This window comes from Lingula anatina, chromosome 8 (genome assembly GCF_051362555.1).
Source record: "Lingula anatina isolate TDL-2025a chromosome 8, LinAna3.0, whole genome shotgun sequence".
Lineage (NCBI taxonomy): Eukaryota > Metazoa > Brachiopoda > Lingulata > Lingulida > Lingulidae > Lingula > Lingula anatina.
Window position 1 is genome coordinate 11,057,536 of NC_141774.1, and position 25,015 is coordinate 11,082,550.

Below are 25,015 nucleotides of genomic sequence, written 5' to 3' on the forward strand. Positions count from 1 at the left end.
ATGAATTTAAGACATTATCAACAGTTTGTACGGAATGGATTTTATTTCATCACTTCCTCATTTTTAGTTCACTGAAAAGGTGAGTTGTTTTGGATAATAATGGGAAATGCCCCCAGTCTTAACGACGCTGAGGTGTGCGTCATAATTGCCAAACCCAAGTTTATCCATAAATTTTGACCATCAAATGCCACTGACAAAAGCCTTGACACTTAAGTCCGGGTATGACACGTCGCACCTTGTCATAAATAGTAATTTTCACATACATGTAGGAGTATATCAAATCCAGTGGTGCTTTTTCTGGAGATTGTCACCTTTTTCTTATACTATGCCAACGTTGAGGCCATTTTTGCTACCAGTACTATATGTATGTATTTACCGGTAGTTACCATGTATATTTAGTTACCAATATACTGTGATATACCGGTAGATTCAGCTGATCATTTGTCGACATGAAAAAAGTACAAGTCAAAAATTTAAACCAAATTCAGATGGTATTTTCAGATTTCAGGTTTTTCGGTTTTAATCTTAATTTCATAATTTTTTAATTGTATAGAAGGACGACATAAATGCATCAATCAATGAAACACCTCAGTGAAAGAACGATGTTTTTCTTCCTTATATTTTACACGTATTATTGTTCTTCCTTATTTTTTCTTAGCAAACAATCCATCATCCCAACGCTATGATCGATGACTAGTTAAACAGTTTAAAATCCGGAATCAATACAATAAAACTTTCTATCCCCTTACTGGGCCACACAAATAACAAAATACTTCAAAATACTTAAGGTATAAATATCTGCCAAGGTAACAAAGACTAAGTATGCACGTTCAGGGCCCTGTGTCTGAAACCAATATGTTCCGCATCATGGATAACGAACTGATTCTCGGTGTATATTATTCGCCGTATTATTATTTCAACACGTATAATTCACCCGTCCTGCAGAGGCGGCAGACGTGAGTTGTTCTCCGTGAAGAAGATTCAAGATGAACGCCCTTTATCTGTTGCTAGTGATTGGTTGGTGAGTTTGTGTCTTTGTGGTCTTTCCCTTTTTCATTCTCCTTTTCAGCTCTTTGTCTTTCTCTCTTTCTCTCCAATTTTCTCTCTCTCTCTCTCTCTCTCTCTCTCCGATTTTTTTCGTCATTAATGCAACAGCCCGGGTACAGGTCATTCATCTGAGCTGACCATCTGTCTGTCCGAGCAAACACCGAACGTTATTTTAACGTTAACCTATGGTTATGGTTACGTTATAATAAGTCCTGTGTTTGCTAGGGTAGTTTAGATAAGTGTATGAATAGGCAGTGGACAGTCCAGTAAAATAAACGTCAAAAATCTTTCAAGTATTCACATATTCTGTATCTCGAGGTATTCTACGGTATTCTGTAGTATTTCACGGTACTCTACAGTATTTACCAGTGCATGCTTACCTGTATTCACGTGTCTCACTGTATTTACAATATTCCAAGGAATAAACAATATTTCGTTGCGCTCTATTGTTCTTTTTCTTACGTCTTTTACGTTTTTTACATCTTATTTTATTTGATTTCTCTCTCTCCCGTAGTTTGTCTATTTATTCAAAAGTTCTAGCTATTTATCTACATTTTTCCAAATGAAATCTTGCTTATTTATTGCTTCATCTCCTCTTATTTATCGTTTTTTTTTTTTACATTTTTTAGTCTTTTTTCTTCCTCGAGCTCTTTACTCGTAGTAAATCCATTCATTTGTTTGCTTGTTTACTTTTTATTTACTTATTTATTCATTCGCCAATCTAGTACTACATGTAGTAGTTCATCTAAACTGAAAGAAGAACCAGAGCGTGGCAGTCTTGGAAAAAAATCTATAGGGTTCTACTGGTTAGCGTATATGGTTAAGCATAACCAGTCGTTTTGAATATATCAATCCAGACAGTACGAAGACACGAGAGAGTCGTTATATGCGACAGTAATCACACTATAAAACAAGGACGTGGTTAACGCTAAGGACAGATGTGATTCATTCAAAAATGCCATTTATATATTTTAATTCATTCTTTCATTTATTCATGATATTTGGGAAGATAAAAGTGACCGCGGCTAAGGTGACGAAGGAGACATTTACAAAAGAAAGTGTATTGATATTAATAAGAGTTACCTTTACTATTGTCATTTATCGGGTTTATGCCGCAAATATGTGCTCTCGTCTGATAGATAATGTAATTTATTCGAATTTTGGTTAACCTCTTTTTCACACAAACATAATGTGCCATTGTCTTGTTGTAGGCCCAATGCCAAATGAGATTTGTCCTTTTTAACTTTCTATCAAATTGCGACACTCAAGCGTGCAGAGGACAAGCTGAGAGTCAAAATACTGTAAGCTTTATTCACATAGCGCGGTACAGTCACCAATACTGAGACCCTTAAACTGGTCATTTTGCCTCCGTTTTCGTTTCTTCATAACACCCTAATACATGAGTTATCATAATGACGCATCTACATGTATGAAGATCAACTAAAAAGATGTAATATCTTATCTGAGGATCAAAATACATGTACATCGCACATTACAATTATCGATCTCAGATTATTATTGATAGATTTTCATTGATGCTTTTTTTATGATAACATTTATTTTTAAAGAACTATAAGGCGATTTGATATGGATTTCATAACACCCTGTGTTATAAATTCTCGGGACTATAAAATTGCAAATTTTAACTGTGTGTCCACCGTCCCACTTTAAAGCATATCTTTCGCAAATAAAGTAATTTTTATGGGTTCGCGAACAAGTTTGATAACATTTTACTCTCTTTACTCCAGCTATGTCGTAGTGCTAGGACTTCGGCGCACCATTTATAAGTGACGCCACAAAAGGTCATAATTATGTACCAACAAATCGCCACCTTTAACTTAAATTCACAACACGACTGTCCATGTCTCGCGGTTACATTCTTTCAAACGGTAATTTCCGTTAACATCCGTTAAATGACTTCCCTGTCGCGTCACGTTGCATCTCTTTCTTCTTAACAAAGGTAAATAGAATAGGAGGTGGGTGTTTTCGTAGGCTCCGGCGCAGTGTGCCAATAGATATAGAAAAATGTAAACTATTTGAGCCCGAATAAGTTCACTTTTGTGTCTGATCAGCATAATAATCCTGTTTATTGTATTAATTATACATTGGGAGTCGCGTTTTAAGTGTTTTAGTTTACTTTCCCTGCAGGTTGGCAACATTAGTGCCCATTGTGACGGGGTCTTACTGCACACAAACCTACACCTGCACAAAATCTCAGCGGTATACGACTAGCTGCGGTTTTCTGGGATGGAAGAGATGTACTCGTTACAGGTAACACGACTCGTTCTATGTAATGCCCCTATTTCACACAGACCACGAATCCCACGAATGGCCATGAATTGACAAATTTCAGGATTCGTGATTGAATCGTAATCAGTTCGTGAAGTTCTTAACAGATTCGTATATATTCGTAGTCAGTTTTTGCACTTCTTGACCAACAGGAATTGGTGGCAAAAACTTTGATGCCCCTATTTCACACAGATCACGAATCCCACGAAACGCCAGGAATTGAAAATTTCAGGATTCGTGGTTGAATCGTAATCAGTTCGTGAAGTTCTTAACAGATTGGTATATAATCGTAGACAGTTCTTGCAATTCTTGATCAATCGGGAATTCGTGGCAAAAAAATTGAGCTGTTCAAAGTTTTGGCCACGAACTCCAGATTCCAAAAAATCGTAGTGAATTTCTGGACAATATTCGTGCGATTCCAGCCGAATCCCACGAATATTCGTAACACTATCGCATCTGTATCGTAACTGAATCGTAGAGCATGTCGAATTAGACCAGAAAATTGGCAAAATCTCACGATTCCAGCCGAATCCCACGAATATTCGTAACACTATCGTATCTGTATCGTAACTGAATCGTGAGAGTGTCGAATTAGACCAGAAAACTGGCACAATCTCACGAATCCTTACGAATCCTGAAATTTGTCAATTCCTGGCGATTCGTGGGATTCGTGGTCTGTGTGAAATAGGGGCCTAAGATAACCAAGTGTAACAGGAATGGTAGTCCGCTTCCCATTACTTTGTACAGGTGACATTCGTCCCATATACTAACTCCGGATAACCCTACTTATCATATCTGAGCCCGGATAACCATTTCACCGGCAGGATATACACTCTACGGTTGGAAATAAGGGAAAAAGAACAGTACACAATATATTGTAGAAGTATCAGTTTGGGATGGAAATAAATTTGGATTGGTCTCTGGTACACTGTAGGTCAAAAAACAATCTCATTTAAACCAAAATTGACCAAAAGTTTCCGGGCCGTGACGTACCCTCTTCTAAATAATAATAATAATAATAATAATAATAATAATAATAATAATAATAATAATCTTTATTCATCTATACAATTGGATTCTTTTTACAGAAACGTGAACTCCCAGTGTTCCAGGCAGGTGTGTTGTAACGGATGGACCGATCCAGGTTGTAACCAAGGTATGTGGACTGATGCTTAATTGCATCGAAATTAAGATAGTTGGAAGAAACCAGGTTACGGTTTCGGCGATAATGAGTGTAAAAAGAAAAAGCAATCTAACCGCAGCTGCCTATATACCAAGGATCCTGTTCCGGTTCCTGGAATCATGGGAGTGGGAGTGGATATCATTATTAACAGTTCATGATTCATATTCAGGTGCAGTTGACAATAGAACAGGAGTGTTATAACAAATAATACTGGTAAACACTAAGCACCCGGTTCCTGGTTTCTTAAGAACGCGCAGAAGGTAGAGGGTATCCTTATAGCATGTAAAATTATATAGAAAATTATATTAAACATAATAACATAACAAAAGTAAAGAAGCAGCTTATCGGAAGAGAGTTGAGTTTCTGTACAGCACTTCTAACAATTACACTGTCACTGTACCTGGTACGATTTATAATAACAAAGGCAGAACGGCACAAGGGTGCTATTAAAATAAGTACAACACAGCATCGAATCGATACCATGCCCACAGCGGTATTTTTTAGCTTCTACCCGGATCTTATAAATCCTTCATTTGTTGTTTTTCAATCAGCCCTTTGCTATGGCAGCAAGTCGTGTCCTAACGGCGGAACCTGCGTCTCTCCTAACAAGTGCTCTTGTCGACCAGGGTACGCCCTACCACGATGTGCAGGTAAGATTCCCTGATTTTGTTTATCAGGTGTTTCGTTTGGTAATAACTCTTTAATGCAGAGCTAAAGAAACACTGTGATTAATTCTACAAATAATGTTTTGTGAGTTGGAATTAAAACGTTGATTTAAAGGTTTCAAAGCTTTGTTAAATTTTTGTCAAAAAATTTAAGAGTTACTTAAATGACAAACTAAAGCAATATGCCAGAAAAAGTTAAGTGAAGAAATGATTGTACCGGTATTAATTAATTCGTGCAAAATGAAAATGTGTTTCCCTCACTTTTGCTGAGATCACGCATTTTAATTAAAAAAAAAAAACTTTAAGTTTTAAAAAACTAGTAGTTGTATTTTCTGGGAATAGCAATTGGACTTATTTAAGTATTTTCTATAGCTTACCCAATCAACTGTCGATTTAATGTTGCTCTTCGTCATGACTCTCAAGCCATTTTATGCAGTTCCCCAACTTAACTGCACAGCGTTTCATTACAGGGCATATAATGCCCACAGTATCTATAATTAAACGTTGGGGTACATGTATCTAAATGTCCTTTTGTATAATAAAAAATGGTGATTTTCTACAGATATAAACGAGTGTGCCAGCAGTCCTTGTCAAAATGGTGCACGTTGTGTAAATGAAGTGAATCGCTATACCTGTCAATGCGCAGCCGGATACACCGGTGTCAACTGTCAGAACGGTAAGTTTGAGAAATTGCTTCCACTTCATATGCCTGTGGGTGGCTAGGCCGGGCTTACCGTTCCCTAAAATATTAGTCATGGCGGAAGCAAAGACACAATGTTTCCGGGAAGGAGAAACCCCTAGCTACAGTATTTTTTGGAACAGTCATAAAACAGCGCCCTCTCCTAAAAACAAGTCCCCCGTACCTGTACGTTCCTGCATGTGCACTGGTACGTCTTTGATATTTATATTCAATAGTAAGTCACTCGAGCCAATGTTTGTACGGCAAATGTAAAATTTGATTCCATACGTGTTACTCATTTCACAATATATGGTTCTGTAAACAGACGATGAACAATGGTTGTAACCATAAATACAACTTCTGAGACTAAAATTGTAGCAACCATACTCTGAGACTTAAATTGTAGCAACCATATATTAAATATGTAATTGTATTAAAAACACGTGTGAGTATGAAATAAACCGAGAAAATCGATACATCTTAACAGAAATACACATGTATACTTCAAACAATATTAGAACAATTTACAATGTACATGCACTGTACACTGTACATTGGCATCGTTAAAATACGGATATATTGATATTAATTTTATGGTGTCATGGCAACCCATTCAATACGTCAAATATGATAATTAACATTTCTATCCTAAAGAATTGAGAATAATTAATGTAATTTTTAATTTACCCTTTAATTTAATGTCTTAACTATGTTTTTACATCTTTTTTTTCAAAGAAAGTTGATTTGACTGTAAAACTATTGTTGTTATTTGAAGTGCACCCTTTAATTTGATGTCTATGATTTACAGCTTGTTTTTTAATACTGCAATATTTAATCATTTTATCATTGTAATGTCTACTGAACTTTTAAGTATTTTAGACTTTAAATAAATGCTATTATTATTATTATTATTATTATTACTATTATTATTATTATTATAGATATTAACGAATGCAGTAGCAATAACGGCGGATGTGCACAGCAGTGTGTTAATTTGCGAGGTTCCTTTGTCTGCAGGTGTAGTAGCGGATACAGGCTCGCGTCGAACAACAGAGGATGCGACGGTAGGTGGCACTCACAATGAAGATTATCAGTATTCGGTGCAGTGTGCGTTAGCAATAAGTGCACCTACATTATTTATATTAGTCAGAAATATATGTGTATTATTTGCTCTTTTGAAAAGAGCTTCATTTCATTAATTTCTTTTTAGGCAGATGCTTGATAACACCTGATGGAGCAAGATAAAAAATAATCAAATCGTGATAAACGGGTTGTTTTCATTATACGTAAAATACATATGTCAACCATAATATGATAGTATCTCAAACAATATTCAGTTTAACAGTTTTGATAATACCATAATTAAGCTGAAGCTGATCATGACTGTCAGATTTTTTTCATATACTACTTGATAACGTGCTGGTACAATAAAACAACCGTATACTGGCAGGTTCACAAACCAAAGTTTTCTTTAATTGGTAGCTTTGCATGTTGATACATACACTGTGTTTATATGCTAATCTAATGTTCATTTTTCTGCCATTTTTGACCAATCTCTGCAGACATAGACGAATGTGCTGCCGGCAGTTCTGGTTGCGCTCACCGTTGTTCAAACACCGTCGGTGGCTTCCAGTGTAGCTGCAATGCCGGGTACACCTTGGACGGCAACGGCAAGACTTGCAATGGTAACTGTGAAAAAATTGTGTTATTTATATTTCTCAAAGAACACGCAGTGAAAGCTATATGTAATGCTAGCTAGCGGTAGGCTTTTAGGCAGCGGGAAGGGGGATTGGTGTTTGGAAAGCAGCATGCCTTTTTAAACGTAAATTGCCCTTTGTAACCCAAAATTTTGTCTACTTGAAGGTACTATGGCATTTCTGAAGTTGGGTCAATTAATGACAAAAAAAGGTCTACGTTTTCAGAAAAAAAAAAAACTTTTTACCTTGCCGGCTACAGACCTGCGCAATTTATACGTGGAATACACGCATCTTTGCATTGTATGCAGAGAAACTGTCGATGCGTCACGTACACGACACACCGTTCAACCTCTACCCTTAATCTCCCCTTAATACGTAATTTATTTAATTTTGATATATTTAAATATTTGTAAAATTGTATTCAAAACTTTTTTTCTGCTTCATCAAATTTCTAAATAAAAGTCAACTATTTTTGCTTATTCAATTTACTGATATAGTATTGAAAAAACACTCGGAGCAATTGTACATCGAACAAATGCATATTCACTGTAAAAAGGCAACATCTTCACCATTTGTTACCTGGATATTCGATTCAGGCCAGGCTATAGGAGCAAGATGGCAATATTAATATTTTTCTTAAAGTGTCCGTGGACCATCTCCATACTTGGAAATTCGAATTTCAGATGTCAACGAATGCCAGGTAAACAATGGTGGATGTCAACAAACGTGTGTGAACGAGGTCGGGTCATTCCATTGTGAATGTAACCCTGGATTTACCCTGCATTCAGATGGAAAAACATGTATAGGTAAGTAAATGTCAGGTCTAGTTAAAATTTGTCACGTCTTGGTCTATATGTAAACCAGTAATATCACTTTTGTTTGTTACAGTCGGCTTGCTGTAGTATGCGGCAAAGGTGACAAACTTTGGCACGTGTGCAACAGAAGCATATCTGAAATTACTTGAATATGAAAAAATATTACATTATTAACTGTGTAATCCTGTGCTGACACGGTCATAATTTTATCAAGTGATGTTTTTAAGTCAAAACGAACATTTTTTCTGAGATATTTCTCTTTCTAATCTAACCTTTCTTCAAATTGACTGGAAGCGCCGATACATTGTTTTCAGACAAGGATGAATGTGCTCTCGGCATGGCCAATTGCCACGTGCTGGCCTCGTGTGTCAACACCCAGGGGTCTTTCTCTTGTGTCTGCGACCCTGGATATACTGGGGACGGAATCACATGCACTGGTAAATATCCACTGTCATTGAGTAAACTGGCAGTTCCAGAAGCATTTTCCAAAACGACAAGGCAGTACTCATTTGATATCATTATTATTTTTTTATTATTATTTTTTACTTTTTACTCATTTTGTTTGATTTTTTTGTAGATGTTTATTTATTTATTTATTCATTATTATTTTTTTTTTTTGGGGGGGGGGGGTACATGTAATATCTGAGGAACGGCTACACTGAATATGCCCAACATTTTTAATGTACCAAAACTCTCCCTCTTTCAATACCCTTCTAACTTAAGATAAAATACTAGCGAAATCTCTATCCTTTGACCCTTTAGTAATCAGGAGAATATATTGGCCTTGTATTTTTACTAAGGCAAATTTATTTTATCCTTGCCCCTCCCCCACGAACAAACGCCCATCCTAAGCGAAATCATACTTTTGCACAATGTGATTATTTTCAGATCTCGACGAATGTGCTGCATTGAACAATGGCGGATGTGACCAAGTGTGTTTAAATGATAGAGGTTCCTTCAGTTGTGACTGTAATGCCGGTTATCAGCTAATGGGTGACGGTGTCACTTGTCAAGGTAAGGCCAAAATAGTTAACACATATCCAGTTGTTTAATGTGTTAAAAAGATTTGTCGTGATCTGGAAATGGAAAGCAGACATACCATGCATGATTTTGCATGAAAGGGCAGACATGGATGTACTGGAAAAGTAACATAAAAGTATAAAAACGGTTAACTAAAAAATTAACCAAAAACGGGAAAATGCGCATGAGATTATGCGATACTAATTAACTTACATCATTACTTGTTTATTTCGTACTCAACGTATTTAAGTTTATTCACAAACAAACACATCTGTCTTAGTTTAGTGCTTTGGAAACATTTGTTTAGTCTTCTTGTCAAAACAGCCTATTTGAATGGTCAATTATTACACTTTTTTATTTCAATTTATTTTATTGATTAACAGATATCGATGAATGCCAGCAAAGCATTTGTTCTCATTTTTGCACGAACACGGACGGATCTTTCACCTGCACTTGTCAGGACGGCTATTTGCTGAATGCAGATGGCGTCACTTGTGATGGTAAGAGAATGATAGATAGTGCGACTGTTGATTGTATGTGATTGAAAATGTATAGTGGTGGTGGTGGTTGTGGTGGTAGGGAGATGACATAGAGGGTAGGTAGATAACACGCTGGGTGGTAAATGGACATCTGATGGTATGCCATCAATTTATTTAGCTTCTTCACATCTGCAATTCCAATATATACGTATATACATAAGTATACAAACAAGTTCCAATATATATATATAAACAAAACATTTTTGGTTTCAATATCACTTCAGTTGGGTATGTTTTGGACAGAGGATATTAAATGGCGTAGGATATGTAGACCTTCATGTACTTCAATGCACACGTAGTGACGTAGGCCTACATATCTTGCTTTTATGCATTACAGATGTAGATGAATGTAGCATCAATAACGGAGGCTGTGCACAGGTGTGTAACAACCTACCTGGTTCCTTCCGGTGTGAATGTAGCTCGGGATACCAGCTGGGACAAGACGGTATTACGTGTGAAGGTCAGTGCACTTCTAAGGCATTAAGGCACTCTGCAACCTCTAGACGTCATATCGACATCATGCTGACGTCACAATAAAGTTTCAATGACGTCAAAATGACATCGTGTGTCTGCGTTTCTTAAGTCACCCATTTTGCCTTTTAGTAAACTATAAAATTTCTTTTGACAAGTAAGTCAACTTTTGTTCTGTGAATCTCCCTACGATCTAATGACAAAACAGCTTATTCTGCCCCTTTCTCCAACCCATGCGATTCCATCCAATAGTTGTTATAAATATATAAATTTTCTTGAAGTAGGGGATGTGTCTACCCAGAATGTTTCGTATAAGTGCATGCATTTGTTGTCCTCTTGGTTAAGAAGCACCTATATCTACTTTTGTTATTATTTCAGATATAAATGAATGCAACTCGTTCAATGGAGGGTGCCAAGACATTTGCGAAAACACCCTTGGATCATTTGTGTGTAATTGTAGCAGTGGGAAACTCGGCAGCGACGGTCTGAGCTGTGAAAGTGAGAACATTTCAAAATTGTTGGTCATATTTCCATTAGATATCTTTACTCTACATGTACCATGTCATTGGCTTCCTGTTTCTTTTTTGGTTTTTAATCACTTGACTTCACTAAAACTGAATGTTTCACTATTAAGCTTTAAGCTTTTCGAATTCCTTTTTTGAATAATTGTCTATTTTCATAGATACATGGGTATTCCTTTTATACAAGGACAGCGCATATCCATCATTTTAGGGGTTGATCTCTTTACAGATAGTTTTATTGTAATCAAATGCTGCAGTTATGAGATACATGTACAATGCCATAGTTATTTAATTCATACTTGCATAGATTTTGATTCCTGTAAATGTTGCGTTGATAAGGTACATGTACAATATGATATTAATTTAATTCAAACTTGCATAGACTGATTCTTTCCAATTATTCTGCAAAACTTCTTTACCTCAGCAATCAAAGAGCCAAGCGTCTTCCAACGTAACAGCATAGCTCGTAAACTTCTGCCACGAGGGTGCGCTGTGGTCACACTGACTCGCTGTACAGAGGGCGCTGATGTAGAAGTCCGTCTTTCGTCCACAGCTGAATGGTACAAGTTGACCTCTGACCCCAACGTCATCTTCACACTTGGTATCGTCTTTATTGAGGTGAACGACATTGCCCTTCCAATGTCAATCACGGGTATGGAAATAAACAACCCTAATGGTAACTTCATGATGAAAATGGGATCTTTGACTTATGACGAATCGGACGGAACCGTGCTGGCAACAGACCGAAACAATGACTGTCTTTCATTTAATCTAACGCCTAAAGATGTGTTCGACTTTGTTACATCCGGGTCCTTCTTGTCAACATTCTTGGAGAATATCTACAAAGCGCTGCCCAACTGGATCAAATTCACGTCAACGGGTTTCGATATTCTTTCAATCAATGAACTGAAGACGGACCTTTTGCATGGGCGAGATGTTCAGAAAGTACAGGCATGTCGTGGTGCGCCTTTGTTCGAGAACAAACTCTACACCATCTTTCAGTTTGGAAGTGGCTTCAGCCTTAGCGTCTATGGCAACGAAATATCTCTCCCAAAGCCATTAAACGGAACTGAGTTTTGTCTTATTGTTGACATTTGCAGAGCCTATGGCGGCACAATTTTCTTAATGTTTCCTCCCGGATCTAGAGAGCTCCTCAGTCAGCTGAAGGTGATTAGTGATATGGAAGAGAAGGGTGATTTTAAGTTGTACCTGAACGGTATTGGCTTGTCAATAGTAAAGGAGATAAACGTGCACCATACAGCGTCTGAGTTGACGTTCTGGAATGGGGATGAATTCTTCCAGTACCCGTAAGGAATTGATCACGCTTATTTTTCATTCTGTTTAGCGTAAACAATCATCAATTAATATATAAATACAAATACGTATCTTTAAGTTTTCTACATTTTGTTACTGAATTTTATATCTTATGTAAATATATTTGTACGTGTAATTTATTTTCTCTTTTCACCTTAGGGACTGACTAATATTACTCTAAACACACATACACACAAGATGATACACAACACTTTATGTATTAAAACAAGTTTCGGTTGTTTTCTATATTATTTCTATTGAAAATATTGATAAATTTCAGAGTTTTTCCAAAAGCGCACATTTGGGTTGGAGGAAGCGTCACCAAAAACGTCAGTATCTTCGACATCTCCGCAGAAACCGATATTTACCTAGGATTTCCTCGTAACCCACTCTCAGTAAGTCATCTTGTCAGTAACACATCTCTAGCTCATCTTGTCGGTCCTGAAAATGAAATTAATTGTAATGCCAATAATAAAGAAGAAGCGAGGATAATTCAGTAAAGTAGGCTATACTAGATGCTCCTGTTTAAACTGATCCCCAAATCAACATTTAGAGTCGATGCGTCCTCCCTTCTTATAAAGACACCTTTAATTGAAGCTTACATCTCATTTTCAAAAACTGGAATAACAAGTAAAAAATCCCCACAGAACTATATTACTGGTGTATATAACCATATTATTTTGGGTGTTAGGTACACCATAACTGATCGACCTCAACCCTTTCGCCCTGTAGCTTCATATCAGTTATTAAGGGAGACCAGGGTTATGGTTTTACCCCGGTTTAAGTTGGCACCCATCAATTTATGAAAAAGTAACTACGGGATGAAAAAATGATCACAAAATTTTGTAAATTATCCAATAATTATCCATACAAACAACGTAACGTACAAATACCTCAATATATCTGCCTCATTTGAACTATTTATTCATCAAAAACTCTCAAAAACCAATTTAATAAAATAAAAATGTGTATTTCATAGCGTTTACGCGGGATACTTATTGCATTTTCGTATAGGGTACCAACTTGTCCCGATCCAGGGGCCAAAATGGCTCCTCTGACGTCAATTGCGTTGTTTGTCAAATTGTGAGTCATCTGACTTAATATTTGAAAAAACATGACCTTGCATACGTAGCTAAGTTCATGGGGTTTACTTTGAAACCGGTTCTGCTGCTACAACTCATTCCCAGTTGGCTCCACAAGGCCAAAGTTGTCAAACTGGGTAACTAGCCCCAGTCTGATAATAACCACTTACCACTTTATAATTTAACCACAAAATTTGTTACACGATATAATTTGATAATTTCAGCTGCTTACTCACGTATTCCTGGAGGAGTGGAATGCTCTTGTGAAACTGGACGTCGTTGCATCGTGCACTCTTAAGTTTAAATTGTTTGGCAAGCAACGAAGCATAAGAGTTAAGGAGCTGGGTGTCTCCAGTCTGGAAACCCACATGTCGGTTGGTGGTAAGTGCTAAAGCTCTCTCTCTCTCACTCTCTTTCTTTCTCTCTCTCTCTCTCTCTCTCTCTCTCTCAGACACACACGAACATATTGAACAAATTCTTGTTACCCATCAACGCTGTTATGATGTCAATTATCCCGTTCTTAATTACCAGGCCTAGAACCAAGACAGTGGTGCGGAGTAAACGCCAACCCTCCAGGAATATTCTTGTCACTTCAGCTCAGCATCAACCCCTTCAGGAACATCCCCATACTAGGTAAGTTACATTGTTTAAACAGCAGGTAAGAAGAGCCGGCCAGTCTATGTACTTGATAATCTATACATCTACCCAAAAGCAACATAACGTTGGCTAGAGGTATTATTTCTCGTTTATACTCGAAACATCAACTCTTTTGCAGAAAATCAAATATTCACAGTCAAAAGAAAAATAACGGAACAGCTTAACTGCCTTTTTAAATTATCTGAATGGTTTTATTCCCCAATAGGTGATTGGGTGTTTGACAACCGACACTCAGTCTATGCTTTCGTTACCTACGACCAGTCAGACAAGATCAAAAACTTGACAACCGTTGATCTTATTAGAGATATCATAGATATCCAACAAATCGTGGATCATTTCATGGAGGTAGGAATGACTAACAGGGAATATATACCATTATATAAATCGATTTTCTCCTGGCATTGAATGATATCCATCTGTAAACAATTTTTATTTATGTATTTATTATTTTCATTATTATAGCTTGAAAAAAATCAAACTACATGCACTAATATTTGAAAATTATGAAACACAAGCGGAAAAAACCTCTCATATCGTTAGCGTTAGGCCAACCTGGGCGTAAGCCTTCATCAGACTGATGTGAGTGGATGCTGTTACTCACTGACCGCTAGGTGGTCTACTCACATCAGTTTGATGATGGCCTACCCTGGTTGGCCGTAAGCTAACGGTATGAAAGTTTTCGACTTGTTTTTGATACTTTTCACATATGATCCAACTACCTTAATGAACTTTTTTTTTGTTCGTACGCACTTATTTTCAATTAGCCACTTCTAACACAAGAATATCTTATTAAATGCTAATATCACTCTGTTAACGCGATCAGAAACTTGAAACTCTATTTTGTCTGCGGAGATTTGCTTTCTTTGCAGTCAGTTCCAGGCGTATGGGCTTAAAATCAAGTATATATTTTTGAGCTATCCAGAAATTAAAGTTTCATAATCCATTTAAGTTATTGAAATTTATTCTAGGTATTCAATGAAAATCTACAGAGGTTCAAGGATCTTCTCTCCAATACCGCGGCAGCACTGCTGAACTTAGTCCACACCGCCCTAGCTGATCTTAAGGCCGCCATTCAACAAATTGTAGGCAGTCTACTTAACCTCACATTCCCCGATTTCTCTGTCGTATTAGACACCATCCATAATACTTGGAGCGCCCTAAAGATGGCAGCACAGAACTTCTTTGACGCCGTTGAGTTCAATGTTGAAATCGCCAAACACAACTTCACGGAGATGATCAAATTCGAGGTGAACCGCATAAAGGGAAATATAAACGCAACGATCCAAAAGGCCATGAGGGAAGTAACGTCTGTCACCGATGATTATTCTGGATTTGGCGTGCGCTACAAGACAACCATTAAGGTATTTGGTCTAGAAATATTTGGTCTTCAAATTGAGTTTGTTTACTCAGTGGGACAGTTGGGACAGTGTAGCAGGTTTCAGAAGGTCTACCAATTGTTAGCCGATGAGAAAGCAGCCCGTGCTTTGGCTATCGTTTCTACGGAACAGAAACTGGGCTTTTTCTTGAAATTGAAGAGAGGGGTGGGAATCGGGGCTGCATTCGGCATAGAGAGCGACACATTCATTCTACAGCTTCACGCAGAGGCCGGTTTATTGGGCATCACAGCAGAAGCCGACGTGTTTATATCAAAGAACAGTTTGACAACTTACATTGAGGGAAAGGTATGGAGCCTCTTCCGCGCCAGGTTAACGATGTCGGCCGAGCTTGGTAAAGAGTGGTATCAACTGACATACATTGTGGAGGGAGCACTGCTGCCTGGTGGAAGTGACTCTTTTGAAGGGAGCTTCATTGATGCACTTAAGAAACTTGCCAACAATCTTGCTAACGAAGCCAACAAACGAGTAACCCAAGCACAGCAGGGTCTAACTTGGGCTCAAGGTAAGCTAACCACGGCCCAGAACTGGCTTGAGGAAAAAAAGGCAGATGTTCGCAGGGCAAATGGCGCATTTGATAGCGCCGTTGCAGCACTAGAACGTGCCAAGCAGAAACTGGAGGCCGCAAAGGGACCTTTCCGCAGAGCTCTGGAAAAATTGAAAGCAGCGCAAAAGGATGTAGATAATCTGTGCAGGATAAGAGACTGCGGAAAAATCTGTATACCAGGTCTAAAATGTAAATGGTGCCATAAGAAAGTCTGGGGAGTCAAAATCCCTTACCCTTGCTGTAGGTGGACAAGCTGCATGGTCGAGATACCGAATCCCATTTGTGTGGCTGCTAATGTGGTCTGTAGAGGTATCCGGTTGATAGCATACGGTGCCTTAGAACTGGCCAAGATAGCCGTGAAAGTCCCAATGGTCGCTCTGGATTTAGCCAAGGCCGGTGTCTCAGTTGCGCAGATCGTAGTAGACAAGTCTCGGGTGGTGCTGGACATCGCTGTAGGTGCTTTGGAAGTGGCCAAGATTGCATTGGAAGGCATTAAAGCGTCCTTTGATGTTGCCAAGGCTGCTCTTGAAGCAGTAAAGTTTGCAGTGAGAGCGGCCTTCAAAGTGTTTGAGTTGATCGCTTCAGGGCTGCAGTTCATCTTAGATGTTAGGCAGTGTGGGTTCCGAGTGGAGCTTTCTACCGTCGATTTACCTATTTTCGACGTGTCGTGTGAAGTGAACGCCTTCAGTCTCGGTTGGAGGACCGTAGGGATAAGGATCAACTTCAAAAATATAGTGCAGAGTATATTGGAAGCAGCTAAAGCTACAATAAATGCACTTCTTGGTGCGCTCAAAAACGCTATAAGCGGTCGAAAACGCCGCGAGATAGAGTTTGACGTGAACGCCAAGATGCACACCTTATACCGGGTGATTCGCCAAACTGGGAGCATCGAAGCAGGAGAACAACTATTGAATGAAACACTAGATGTGAAAGATAGCATCACTGGATTCAAGAACAGCACTAATGAGGATCTCAACAACCTTAGTGATAAGGAAAACAGAGTTAATATATTTGCAGAAAAATGTGAGACTTTTAACGAAGCGGAGGGGTTTCTGCGCCGCGTGTTTGACTCCCTTTTAAGTGTTGCAACTGACTCCAAGGCATCGTTAGATAACGTGACGGCCATGTTAGAGACCTTCCCAGATGTCGACACCCCTCAACTATCAAATGGATCATTAGCATCATTCGGGGTTAATGTCACGGTCGGTGAATCTGATTACAATCTGACGGCTGAGGAAATGGAGGCGGCGTTTTTGGAGACCATGTCGAATATCACGGATGATCCAGAACTGAAAGAGGCTCTGGGAGCGTCTGCGTTTGCTAAGAACATAGTTCTGGAGGAGGCAAAACAAGCAGCGAAGATGGCGTTAGTGGAAATGTGGATCAGTGTCGCAGAAAATATCACGTCAACCACATATCCGCCGGATCTTTGTGCCAACTTTAGAGACTGTGTGTTGTACGACCTTGGACGTTTGTATGAGCTCTATAATACCAGTCTACAGTTACCAGGTGTCGAAAGCATCAAAGGCTATATTCCCGCTCTGGAGAATTCGATTCTGGCACTTGTGAACAGCGTGGAAGGCATCGACGTCAATGAGGCTTATCGACAAAGCCGAGAGATCGTGGATCTTCTTGATAACATCAAGTACCATGATGTTTTCTGTAAAACCGCACCGCAAGTCATCGCGGGACCCAGAAACACCACTGTTACGACTGGAGATTCAGTGCAGTTCACATGTCAGGCAACTGGTGATCCCGCACCAGACTACTCCTGGTTTAAGGATGGAGATCCACTGGGAATAACCTCACAGACCTTGCGCTTGGAATCGGTAACAGATTCGGATGCGGGATCATACTCTTGTCGAGCTGAAAATTACATAGCTGGCGATGAGTCAGAATCTGGATACTTAACCGTTACTAATGATGGTAAGGAGACTATCTGTCTCTCTCTTCTTCTCTCTCTCTCTCTCTCTCTCTCTCTCTCTCTCTCTTGTTTTGATCTTTTGTATTTCGAATAGTGGTGTGCATAGGCATACGCCAACTACCGAGACGAATGCTGATATTATAATAATACAAGTAAAAATGTCCACCCACACAAACAAACCATGAATTTATTATTCATTTCCTTGTTTTCCAGTAATTTCATGTCCGACCACTTTCTCCTTGATGGCCCACCCCTTCGACTGTGGGAAGTTCGTGGTGTGCGTGTGGTCAACACCCGTGGTCATGAACTGCCCCAGTGGCCACGACGGTCCTCTGGTGTGGGATCAGAGTATACAGAACTGCAACTACGCCCGTAACGTGCCGCGGTGTCAGAATGACCAGCCCGGCGAGTAAACCACGCCTGGATCACGTGATACCTTCATTAGAAGTCAGGAAACAACGTTGAAGCTGGCTTACAAACGTGTTTGCTGTGAAGATTTTTGATGCACTATTACGCGTATAACAGTGTGTGTCATACTTACAGTTATTCACATTATGCTTAATTGCTAGACGTTTGAAGCAACGATAAGAATTTTCGTTAAGAAATTTGCATTTTCGTGCGGGTTAAGACTGGATTTTTTTACTTATAGGATGTTCATTTATATTAAGAAGTAAGTGCCAGAAGTTATCAATAGCTTATGTTTGTTATTATGTTTATTAAGTAATCACTATGTGCACCATGCTTTGAGGCAAACCAAATTATTACAAAAATTGAGAATTAATTGAACCATTTGTTAAAGTATAAATACATTATACCTTAACTTACATCAAGTACAGCAGCAAGCGTTTTTGAGCAACCAAATTCGGATCGTTACAGTATTTAACGGTGTAGAGACAACCTGTTTTCAGTTTTTCGACTTTTATGAAACAGTCCCTTTCGAGCAGTTTGCCTCATTTAATATTGATCAAGATTTTGAACGTTTTGGGTGGCATGTTTGCTTGCAAAACAAAGGTGTTTCCTGTCTCTTGCCTCCCACGTCCCTGCTTATATATCTTCGCCTTAAGTTTTGCTTTAGACGCCTCATTTATCATTTTACTTGCGTTGTTCTGCTGATATTGTCAATATTTCTTAAATTTCAAGCTTATGTTTTAGGGGTTTTGAAAATTCTTAACAGTTAGACATGTTGATAACAGTTTAATCTATGATTACGCTTCAACCTTGCGTAAAGGTCAAAGACAACATTATGTTCGCTTGTAGTTTGTCGTGGCACACTGTAAATTTGATCTCACGCCATACAAAAGTACAAAAAACTTTTCCTTTTGTTTAATCTATGATAACGCTGGGCAATTGACAATTATCATCTTTCACATGAGGAAAATTGCATTGTGGTAAATTGAGAACTTGTAATGTCAAGACACATGAAGCGGAACTACACGTACGAACCATACCATGGTTTATGTGCTGTTTGTCCCACTGTAACTATAACCATAAGCGAGATCGACACTTTGGCTTTTTATACGTTTGCCAGTAGAGCAGAAGAGAAAGCAGAAGAGAAAGCGAAGTTTACGGGTAAAACTTTTGGCCAAGAGCAGAGTTTGCGTGCAAGATTTTGAAGGTGGAAAGAAAACTGTGTGACCAGTAATAATTGCAGACCAAAGGTATTTAAATAAAACTCAGAAAAGATTAATTTATCGGGGGAACTTTGGCAAGACAACCGTTGCATGTCAAAGAAAAATATGTTTAAAAATGACGTCACATTCAGACCCTAACGAACCGCTAAAAATTGTGAATAAAAAAGGACTTATGTATAAAAAGGAGGATAAAGTACACGATGTTCAAGAAAAGTTTTCAGAGAAATTAATGAATGTACATTTCAGTTTTAAAGCTTTTTTTGGCTGAACGAGATATGAATTTGGTCCAAGACTTGGCATGTCGACTCCCTTGTAGTTGCATAAGAAACTAATAAAATTTACTGGAAATCCACGCTTAAAATGAAACTTTTATTCACTTATTAGTTGCTGCTTAATTACGCGTACCAGGTGCTCAGTAACACGTTCAATGAATGACGTAGAGCGACGAATGTCGTAATTTATGTTTCGTGCTCCATAACCGTCAATATTGTGGTGCCCTGTTATGTATAGAACAGATTGCTAGAACGGAAGCAGAATTCTGAAAATTGCCCTCAGTCGCTCTAAAGAAAATGAAAAAAAGGGAGAAAATGACACACTATTTCATTCCAACCTTTTTCCTATTATTATGTTCTTTGTTGCCTGTATCCCCTGGCCTACCTAAAATATGTATTTGCAGGTATTGTAGACGTTCATTGTTTGTTGTTTTTATTATATCGTAAATGTCGTGAATGACGCCATGCAATATCTATTTTAAACTTCGCACATACTTATACTGTTCGCGTGAACACTAAAATGTTATTTGTACATGCATTAAATACAACTGTATACGGGGCGGTTAGGGTCGTACCATTTAAAATTCGACTAACAAATTTAGACCAAACATATGAACAAATGGTCGCACACACACACACACGTGTTCACAATCTCACAAACATGTACAAGCACCCAAACAGAAAAAAGCAGGGTTGTGGTGAACCTTGTACATTGTAAGTTGAAGAATTCTCGAAGAAATGACATGCAGTCACCACGTAGTGTAAAGAGCTCTAAGCTACGATGAGAAGATGAGATAGCATGCTAAATCCTATACCAGGAGAGCAAATTTAAACATACGAAAAGAACCAGGACTAGCTGATGCTGAACTGATCGTCTGCGAATGTTGTTAAGGTGAATAACGTGAGCGGTGGATGAAAATTTAAGAATATAAGTGAGCAAATTTGAGAGACGAGAAGCGATAAATTGAGGTGATTAAACACTCAAGTACCCCTGCCACTTAACGTTGTAATTAATGGCCTTCCTGTTTTGGATTTGTATTGCTGTTAACATAATGACTCCTAGGTACAGTACAGTGTGTGTTTATCCATCTCTTTAAATCCATTCAATGTTTGCTTTGTCATTGATCTAGAATAGGAACGGAAGACGCCAACTGTTCAGACAGCTTTCGAATAGGATTGTCAAATAAACCCTGCAGTCCTGTCTCTTCAATGTACCCTATGTACCCTATAAATTAGAAAGGGTTTTCATGTTATTATATAATCGATTACTACATGTACTTTGTCCAATATGGTTGGTAACTATACAGGACTGGGGTAAGTGTGTTGGAGGGTGTGGTTAAGGCCTCCCTTGGGGCTTAGGCATTACCTCCGCAAATGACAGAGGTTATGTTTTCATTGGTGTCTGCTTGTTTGTGGACATGGTGCTTCAATAAGTTATTTCTCAAAGGCCGGGAGCCCAATGGACAGTGCAGAAGCTCCTCTTTTCTTATTCAAGGTCATTATTGTTTATTTGTGTTAAGAGAGTCCACCCCCTGCCCGCCTATGTACCGGTTAACAGTTTTAAAAGTGAGTGCTCTTTGCCTCCCCCTCCCTCCTCAAAATATTTTTGTGTGTTTTTTTTATGTTGCACGACTCGATGTAAGGCGTAAACCCTATAGATTCAATATTTAATACTCTTTCAACAATTTGTATCAAATGGATTTTTCTTCGTTACTTCCTCATTCTTAGCTTACCGAAAAGGTGACTTGTTTTGGATAATAATGGGTGTACGTGCGTCGTTTAATTGCCAAACTTTCTTAATTTTGTTCATAAATCTTTACCATCAAATGCCACTGACACAAGCCTTGGCACTAAAATCGGGTACGACACGTCGCACCTTGTTATGAATAATAATTTTCACGTAGGAGTATCTCAAAATCACTAGTGGTTTTACTGGAGATTGTAAACCGCAACCGTTAACAACAATTATTGTTCTGCTTTATTTTTACTCAGCGAACAAGATACGTCCCTACGATCGATGACTAGTTCAACATTTTAAAATCCGGAATCAATACAAAAAAAAAAAAAATCCATCTCCTTACTGGGCCACAAAAATTGCAAAATACTTAAAGTATAAATATCTGCCAAGGTAACAAACACTAAGTATGCATGTTACGAGCCCTGTTTCTGAGACTAATATGTTCCGCATCATGGATAACGAACTGATTCTCGGTGTATATTATTCGCTGTATTATTATTTCAACACGTATAATTCACCAGTCCAGCAGAGGCAGCAGACGTGAGTTGTTCTCCGTGAAGAAGATCCAAGATGAACGCCCTTTATCTGTTGCTAGTGCTTGGTTGGTGAGTTTTTGTCTGTGTGGTCTTTCCTTTTTTCATACTCCTTTTCAGCTCTTTGTCTTTCTCTCTTTCTCTCCAATTCTCTCTCTCTCTTTTTCTCTCCGATTCTCTCTCTCTCTCCGATTTATCTTCATCATTTAATGCAACAGCCCGGGTACAGGTCAAGACTCAACAAATGTGGCTAAACACTTCCCCTTATAAACGTCTTATGCTGTTCTAAGATATCCGTTTATTAGATCTTAGTGCTGTATGAACTACAGTTAGCGGTTTATTCCAAATTGGGCTTGGGGTTAGTAGGCGACTATAGCGGTGCGATTTGTTAAATATTCGGAATATCGTTTCCAAAATAACCAGTATGCGATGAAGGCCTAAATAAACCATTATAATGAATACCCCGCCAACATCCTGATGTTCTATTGTTCATTATTTCCGGAAAAAATTAATAGACATCAATACCGTAACGCATTTTATCAAAATATGAAAAAAATGTTTTAAAGTAAAAGTGATATCTGTTTCGTGTCTTAGTCAACTAGTGAATTTTCCTATCTTGATTTTCAGAAATATATTTCAATAAACTTCCTCGCAAGGTCAGCGAACTCAAGGATGAATAAGTCCCGCTGTAAAGGTGATGGTGTGAAGTCAACGATGTTGACCGTTCACAGTTCCCTGTTATTGCTAAAGATAACAATAGGTGACCGTGGCTTCGTGTGTGCGCACGCGCGCGCGCGTGTGTGTGTGTGTGTGCGCGTGTGTGTGACTAAAACAGTTGAAACTCTTACCACCTAAAAGTTAAGCAAGTACACCCTACACTTAATAGGCGTCAAAGCGTGTAACATGGTAAGGAGCTTAACGTGCTAAGGAGCTAAACGCGTCGAAAAAATGAGACAAAACAGGCGCTTAGAAATGTGTTTAAGTGCTACACACTGTTTTTACAGTGTAGGTAGTTAGGATAAGTGTTTGAATAGGTAGTGGACAGTCCATTAAAATAAACGTCTAAATTTTTTCACGTACTGTATTAACAATTTTCCAAAACAGAATACAGTAGTCTATTATATTCTGTATCGCGAGGTATTTCACGGTACTCTACAGTATTTACCAGTGCTGGCTTATCTGTATTAGAGTGTCTCACTGTATTTGCAAGGAATAAACAATATTTCAATGCTTCTTTTCATTACTTTTTCTTACACCTGTTACTGTACGTATTTTTTTTACATCTTATTTTATTTGATCTCTCTCACTCTCTCCCTTGTAGTTAGTCTATTTATTCACCACATGCTATTTTAGCCATTTATTTATTTAAATGAATTCTTACTTATTTATTTTAGCATTTTTTCTTCTTCCTCGAGTTCTCACCTCGAAATCCATCCATACATTTGTTTTCCTGTTTGTTTTTTATTTACTTAGTCATCTATTCACCTATTTAGTACTATAAATTCATTCAAACTGAAAGAAGAACCAAGACCTGAAAAAATCCCAGACCTGAAAAAATCTAAGTAGTTTTCCTTTGTCTTGTACATGTATATATGGTTAAGCATAACCAGACATTTCGACAAGAACTATTCCACGAAGACACGCAACAGTGTCGTTATATATGGCAATGATCACACTTTAAAACAAGGACGTGGTTGACGCTAAGGAGAGATGTTATTCATTCAAAAATGCCATTATTTATTTAAATCAATATTTTTTATTCGTGGTAATTCATTTTGGAAAGATAAAAGACATCGCCCCTAAGATGATTTACAAAGGAAAAAGTATTGATATTAACTCGCATAAGGGTTAACTTTTCCATTGTTATTTATCAGGTTTATGCCGCAAATATGCGCTCCCTTCTGAAAGGTTACATAATTTATTCGATTATTCTTCTTTTCAATTCTTTATTAGAGTGCGACACTCAAACGTGCAAAGAACAAGTCGGGGAAAATACAGTAGACTCTAAGCACGTAGTGCAATCGTTAATCGATGTTGAAACTCTGTAACTGGTCGTTTTCGTTTTTTTCACAACACGGTGATTTGATATGGATCCCATAACACCCCGTGTTATAAATTCCCGAGGCTATAAATTTGTAAATCTTGGAGTGCGTAACTGTGTGTCCGCCGCCCCTCTTTAAAGCATATCTTTGGCAAATAAAGTCATTTTTATTGGTTCACAAACTAGTTTGATAACATTTCTTTCTTTTTACTCCAGCTATGTCGTAGTGTTAGGACTTTGGCGCGCCATTTATAAGTGACGCCACAAAAGGTCATAATAAAGGGTATAGGAGGAGACGGATTGTGCCGGAAGTGACGTCAAGTGGTGTAAGATGTGAACCTGAGTGGTCATTTTTAGCTGGAGGTGAATGGGAATGAAGACGTGGGTTTTGAGAAAAAAGCAGTTAATTTAACAACATGGTAAAATAACATTTTATCTTTATGCATTTGGGGCAGATTCAGGCCCTGCTTTTGAATATACGCTGCGTCGACCTCCAGCGCGACAAAGAGCGTCAAGGGAAAATAATTCCCAGGAGGCTATTAACCTATGTCATGTGGAATTGGCATTATTATGCAATACTCAGTTTGAAAAGGGCTTCTGACAGGTAAATAAGATATAACATGGCCAGTTTCTCAAGGTTATTGATTGCCAGCCTGAGGCAATTGATAGCCAGTCTCTTTCGCAGCTCAAATAAGAGGCTGTCAGAACGTCAACATCACCACGTCTTGGCATTTGTCACTGATTAGTGCCTACCCTGTTGTAATAGGTGGATGAGTGTGATCATATGTGTGGAATTTCATGTCAGATTTACATATAAATATCTATAAATTTTTACAATATTTAAAAAAAGATTCATCTTTGCACAGCAGTCGTGGATCAAATGAGTAACATAAAAAAGTGGAAAATTGGACTTCCTGATTGTTTACACATCTGACTATTCAGTTCACACAATTCAC

The 25,015-nt window shown here is 38.2% G+C and overlaps 1 protein-coding gene across 1 annotated transcript; it reads left to right on the top strand.

The window, feature by feature from the left end:
* The first annotated feature begins 854 nt into the window (after window positions 1-854).
* LOC106151731 (uncharacterized) lies at window positions 855-19,855 on the top strand. Its single transcript, XM_086994650.1, has 20 exons — window positions 855-1,021; window positions 3,196-3,318; window positions 4,425-4,492; window positions 5,071-5,169; window positions 5,747-5,860; window positions 6,805-6,927; window positions 7,426-7,548; window positions 8,244-8,366; window positions 8,690-8,812; window positions 9,264-9,389; window positions 9,779-9,895; window positions 10,272-10,394; window positions 10,784-10,903; window positions 11,351-12,233; window positions 12,521-12,635; window positions 13,547-13,703; window positions 13,854-13,955; window positions 14,185-14,324; window positions 14,948-17,846; window positions 18,058-19,855. Exons 1-20 carry the CDS (start codon window positions 987-989, stop codon window positions 18,255-18,257), a joined length of 5,913 nt encoding a protein of 1,970 aa, XP_086850776.1. The 5' UTR covers window positions 855-986; the 3' UTR covers window positions 18,258-19,855.
* The last annotated feature ends 5,160 nt before the right edge of the window (window positions 19,856-25,015 follow it).

Coding starts and splice junctions, on each gene's coding strand:
- LOC106151731 (XM_086994650.1), top strand. CDS start 987: ATGAACGCCCTTTATCTGTTGCTAGTGATTGGTTG. Junction 3,319..4,424: donor AAGAGATGTACTCGTTACAG/GTAACACGACTC, acceptor TTCTTTTTACAG/AAACGTGAACTCCCAGTGTT. Junction 8,813..9,263: donor GGACGGAATCACATGCACTG/GTAAATATCCAC, acceptor GATTATTTTCAG/ATCTCGACGAATGTGCTGCA.